Source organism: Phalaenopsis equestris, unplaced genomic scaffold (genome assembly GCF_001263595.1).
Source record: "Phalaenopsis equestris unplaced genomic scaffold, ASM126359v1 Scaffold000376, whole genome shotgun sequence".
In the NCBI taxonomy this organism is placed as follows: Eukaryota; Viridiplantae; Streptophyta; class Magnoliopsida; order Asparagales; family Orchidaceae; genus Phalaenopsis; species Phalaenopsis equestris.
Genome location: NW_018164818.1, coordinates 34,242 through 40,578, shown reverse-complemented (window position 1 = coordinate 40,578; position 6,337 = coordinate 34,242). Strand labels below are relative to the sequence as shown.

The 6,337-nt window shown below is 32.3% G+C and overlaps 1 protein-coding gene across 1 annotated transcript in view; it reads left to right on the top strand.

The window, feature by feature from the left end:
- The window catches only part of LOC110026534 (WD repeat domain-containing protein 83-like), a 26,823-nt gene extending 21,284 nt beyond the window's left edge, over positions 1-5,539 (top strand). Inside the window, exons 3-5 of the mRNA XM_020727503.1 lie at positions 4,614-4,736; positions 5,183-5,326; positions 5,469-5,539. Coding sequence (XP_020583162.1) covers positions 4,614-4,736; positions 5,183-5,239 — 180 coding nt within the window. The 3' untranslated portion in view covers positions 5,240-5,326; positions 5,469-5,539. The remainder of the gene's footprint in view (positions 1-4,613; positions 4,737-5,182; positions 5,327-5,468) is intronic.
- Positions 5,540-6,337: the final 798 nt, after the last annotated feature.

Below are 6,337 nucleotides of genomic sequence, written 5' to 3'. Positions count from 1 at the left end.
CAAATTCAATGGATCTTCTAGAAAGGTAATTAATGGCGTTATAGCGCCCATTTCGCTCGTGTATGACGCCAAGGGGTGGCGCTATAGCACACACATAGATCTTCAATTTTGCTCTATTTTACCCTCATTTTCACTAAATGTACATTTCATGTACCTGAAACAAAAAACATGCAAAATAACTTTCTTTAAAATGCAATATTATAAAAAATATACATAAAATGCTTATAAAATATGCACATATTTTCCTCTGGTCAAAATCACCCAAACTTTGGATCTGATGACAACTGACTTTTTAAGATCAGTATCAAATCCTGATCAGACCCAATACAATAACCAGCTTAGGATTTACGCACTTTCGCAACAGGAAGTTAAGGACTTTCTTAAAGTTATCACATGTAAGTTTTACATTTAAGAATTTTTAGCCTATTATATCATTAATCATAATATAATTCATATCATGTCATGTCATTAATTACATCATTTAAGAATTTAAAAGCATTAATAAGTCAAGCCTAAATATTCAATGAAATAGTCTTAATGATATGTTTTATATATCTTTAGAATAGACCAATAAGAGCATTATTTGATTCAGGAACATCACATTCTTTTATAATTAAGGAATTTTTTAAAGTGATGCAATTAAATAACACCTTAATGGTTGTGATATTATCTGTTAGAATATCAAATGATACTTCTATGGAAGTCAATCTATTATGTGAGGTAAAGCAATGATTTGTGAAAAGGATTTTGATGCATGACTGATTGTGTTACCCTTAGTGGTCTTTAAAGTAATTTTATGGATGAATTGATTGTCTAAACACTATCACAATTCATTGCAATAAAAAGTCTTAAAATAAATGTACATGGGGAGTCAAAAGTTAAATTTTGTGGTGATAAAGGGTTGACATCCATGATAATTACATGTTGAAAGCTTTCAAATTATTAAATCATGAAAATTAAGGTTTTCATGCTTAGGCAACATATATCTATAAGTGAACTCTTTGGGTGATATTCCAATGGTAAGATAATATCCAAAAATTTTCTTGATGATTTACCAAGGTTACCAACAGTGCCAAAGATTGATTTTACTATATAGCTCTTGTCAGGTTCTAAGCTTGTATCAAAGACACTCTACAAAATGATAATTAAAGAGTAACAAGAGTTGAAAAGTTAATTGCAGGAATTACTAGATAAGTGGTTCATCAGGCCTAACGTTTCACCTTGGGGTGCTCCATTATTATTCGTGAAATAGGATGATAGCTTGAGAATTTGTATTGACTGCAGTGAGTCGAATAAACTCACAATTAAAAGTAAATACCCATTACTGATGATTGATGACTTCTTTGATCAATTGGAATTGACTTCTGTATTTTCAAAAATTAATCTAAGGGCAGACTATCACCGGTTGAGGATTACAGAGGAAGATATAACAAAGATGGCGTTTAGGACCACATATGAGTACTATGAATTTGTGGTGATGCGATTTGGACCGATTAATGCTTCGAAAATTTTTATGAATCTCACGAGCAGTGACTGCAGACAGTTTTTGGATGTTTTTGTGATTGTCTTTATAGACGATATCCTGGTAGATTTTAGAAATGAAGTCAACCCTACATATCATTTGCATGTTGTATTGTAAGTTTTGAAAAAGAATACACTATATGCCAAATTTTCTAAACGTGAATGTTAACTTAAAAAATGTGGCTTTTCTTAGGCATATAATCAATGACATGATATATCCACGCATTATAATAAGATCGAGGAGTTTGCATATTGGGCAAAACCTATTGTTACTGAGGTCAGGAGTTTTCTTAAAGTTGGTCAGTTATTACAGGTGATTTGTAGAGATATTTTCAAATATTAATATTTCATTATTCAGATTAACTCAAAATACAGTGAAGTTTGATGGGACTTATCATTTTGAAGAGGTTTTTTAGATGTTGAATTCTTGTTTAATATTTGCTCTAGTATTAGCTATTCCTCCGGGATCATATGAGTTTCAAATTTTTAGCGACGCATCTTTAAAAGGTTTTGTTTGTGTACTTATGCAACATAGAAGGGTCATTATCTATGCTTCAAAGTAATTGAAGACATGAAAGAAATTATCCCACATAATATTTGAAACTTGCAGCAGTTGTGTTTGCACTTAAGATATAGAGGCACTATTGGTGGGGGGTTAGGTATTTTCAGGTCTTCAGAGTTTAAAGCATATTTTTACTTAAAATTGAATCCCAGTTAGAGATGGTTGAAGTTTGTTAAAGATTCTGATTTGGATATTCAGTTCCATCCGTGAAAGGCAAATATGGTGGCAGATGCACTGAATAGAAAGACTTCAAGTAATTCGAACTATTTATTTACTCAGCAGAAGCAGCTAGTTAAAGATTTAAAAAATCTAAATCAATTTGTAATTAATTATGGTAATGAAAATATGATTCAATTAAATCAGTTGATTGTGCAATCCACTTTGAAAGACAAAATCAAATATTCATCATTCAGAGATAACTGTGTTCAAAAAATCCTAGTGCAGGTTAAGGCAGACAATTTAGAAAAGTATGTGTTAGATTTTGATGACTTTTTGAAATATTAAGACTGTTTATGTTCCAAATGTTGATAATTTGATACGGAATATTTTAGAAACACACTTATCTTACTATAATATTCACCCAAAGAGTAATTAAATATATCAGGAGTTTAAAGATACAATTTGTTGACTAGGATTGAAGAGGAGTGTTGTAGAATTGGTCGTTAAATGTTCTACATTTCAGCTAGTGAAGGCATAATATCAGTGTCCTGGAGGTCAATTACAACCTTTACTAATTCCAGAGTGGAAATGAGTGGAGATTGCTATGGACTTTGCATGTAGATTGCCTGGGGCGCAACAGGGTCGTGATGTTATTTAGGTAATTGTTGACAGATTGACCAAGTTTGCCAATTTCTTGTCCATTAGACATACAAATCCAATTGATAGATCAACCAAATGATATGTAGATCAAATTAAAAAATTGTATGGAGTGTCAAAGTCTATTATCTTTGACAGAGATGCCAGATTTACTTCCAGGTTGTGGAAGAAGACTCAGGATATTTTTGGCACACGATTGATTTTTAGTATAACTATTCATCTTTAAACCAATGACTAGTCATAAAGGATCATTCAAACTTTGGAGGATCTACTAAAGTTTTGTGTCTTTGACTTTCGTGAAGGATGAGAATCACATATGTATACCTTTTGTGGAGTTTACTTACAATAACAATTACTAGACTAATGTTGATATGACTCCATATAAAGCTTTGTATGGAGGAATGTGCATTACACATGTTAGGCTTAAACAAGAGAAAGAAAGATCATCGAAGCTGACTTGATCGGTGATGTGATTAAAGAGATTTGGCTGATTAGAGATACATCAAAGGCAATGCAGGTTAGACAGAGGAAATACTATAATGCTAAGCACATATCTATTGAATTTGATGATGTAGAGTTTTTTTTTTTATTAAAGTTAGGCATTTGAAGGGCGCGCAAAGATTTGGAAAGACAAAAAATTGAGTCCCAAATATGAAGGCTCCTATGAATATGTGGAAATGATTAGAAATGTGACTTATAGATTAGCTCTATCAGCTCATATGGTGGGAGTGCATAATGTTCTTCACAATTTTTCACTTAAAAAGAATATTTGCAAATGAATTAAGTAGGATTATAGCAGAGTCTATTGATAAACAGTTTGATTTGACTTATATAGAATAGCCTGCAATGATTCTAGAATATGATGTTAAGAAGCTTTGTAATACGGAGATTCTATTTGTTAAGATTTTATAGAAGCATGGATTGGAGAATGATACTATTTGGAAGAAAGTTACTAATATGCAAGGAAGATATCTTTAGCTTTTTATTTGAGGCATGTTTACTTTTATATCAAACCTTTTCAAATTTCAAGGGCAAAATTTTTATGAGGGGAGATTGGGACTTTAACACTTTGATTTTAAAGTAGCCCAAATGGTTAAAATTCACAAAGCTAGGGTTTTAGAGATGTCTGACAATTAAGGATTTGCTTGCGGGTCTTACAAATATGATTTTAAAGAAGTTATAAATTGATTTTTCTTGTTCTGGAAGATAGCTAAACTGATGAAGATATTTGAAAATTTGCACATTGAATTGGTTTGATTAGGTTGAGCCCTTCATTAGCACACAAAGAATTATGGATGCTGATTTTGTAATATTTTGACCATTGTATGTCAATCAATTACAAATATTTGACATCTGAAGTCCTCAAAGCGATGTAACCTAGCTCTTTGATTCATTGAGGTAAAAATGAGGTTCTATGTCCTTCACAGAGCTGCAAATGTTGACTCCCTTGAGTTTGTGAAAATTTCGGATCTGAAAAAATATTTATAAATATTTAATCTTTGAGCTTTGTTGTGAATTTTTCAGACCTGCAAAGAAATCTCTTGAGTTGTTTTCTTTTGTTTGCCTTTTCAACTTTTTCTGTGGAATTGTTTGGTCCTTGAACTTTGATGGAACATCATTCAATGCATGAGGAAATATCTATTTAAGTCCTTTCTTCTGGATTTATTTGCTAGCCGCTGCAATTGACCTTATGTATATACTTTGCTTCTTTCAGGTGAATGCAGTGAAGTTCAATGAGTATGGATCTGTGGTCGTATCGGCTGTTTATGATTGTTCTTTTTATGATTGTTCTTTGAGGGCATGGGATTGCAGATCTCACAGTACTGGGCCAATTCAGGTTTGCAATTTAGAAATCTTAGTAATTAGATAAGGCACCCAACATTCTGTTCATCATAGTGTAATAAATTGTAATTCACTTATGATAAATAACTTATGATTTATTTTCAGATTATTGATACATTTACAGATAGTACCATGCCTATTTGTTTGACAAAAACTAAAATTATAGCTAAAGTGTTGATGGAACTGTTCACACAGACCTGTAATGGTGGGCTCTCTCTTGAGTTTGTGAATATTATAGGATTAAACGAATATTTGATAAATATTTAACCTTTGTGCTTTGTTGTGAATTTCGCTGACCAGCAATGAAGTCTGTCGAGTTGTTTTCTTTTATTTGTTTTTCACTGCATGAGGCAATATCTATTTAAGTCCTTTCTTTTGAATTTAATAATTTAATTGCAAGCCGTTGCAATTGACCTCATAGACAGGCTTTGCTTCTTTCAGGTGAATGCAGTGAAGTTCAATGAGTATGGATCTGTTGACCGTATCGGCTGGTTATGATTGTTCTGTGAGAGCATGGGATTGTAGATCTCATGTTACTGAGCCAATTGAAGTTTCCAATTTATAAATCCAAAGTGATTTGATAAGGTTCCCACCATTCTGATTATTAGATTGTAGTAAATTGTAATTCACATATGATAAATAACTTGTGATTTATTTTCCCATTATTTTCACATTATTTTCACATTAATGTCATGTCTACTTGTTTTACAAAAAACTGAAATTATAGCTGACGGTGTTGATGGAACTGTTCACAAGGTTGACATTCAAATTGGTAGGAGAGTAACTTGGATAGAATCACATCAGTGAGTTCTTATTATATTTATTTCTTTTTTCATTATTTTCCTCTTGCTAAATGCATACTTTATAAGTTTAGTTCCTTAATCTTTTCAATATCACAAACTAGAGATCTTGTTGACGACTTGAAGTAGCCGGTTAGTTGTATCTCCCTGTCAAATGATGTTGTTAACTGCTTAGATTCTACCCTCCGTAGACTTGACTGGTGAGAAAAAATGGCAAACAACAATTCCCTTATATTAACTCTTAAGCTTCTTACCAAATAACTTATTTTTAAAGGCAGGATCACTGGTGAACTCCTACAAAAGTACAAGGGGCACAATTATAAGGCATGAGGATCCGCAGTTAATTGAGCTTATGTCACTAATTTTTCTGATATGTTTTTTAAGCTTATGGATCCTTCTTTTGACCCAAAATTTAATCGGGAGGTTAATTTTAAAGTAGACCACCTTTACATGTTTCTTTCGAGCATTTTTGTTTATGAGGAATTTCTGTATTGGTTTGTGGCCATACATAATAGACGTAATTGGTGGATCTCAGGTTGGTCATATTTATTTCTGGGATTTAGTTGATGCATCTGTGGATTCATAATTCCGGGCACATTCCACTATTGTAAGTTCATATTACTTGATTAGCTAATCTATTTACACATAAATTGCTTGACAGGCTTTCAACTTTTGATTCCTTTACTATGCTTAAGCTTCTTCATCTATGGTCAATTTCCTTAGAGTTTGCATTACTTCTATAACTTGTCTTTTATGGACAGATCAGTCTTCTTTGGAGTTTGTTGGGGTTTGTTGC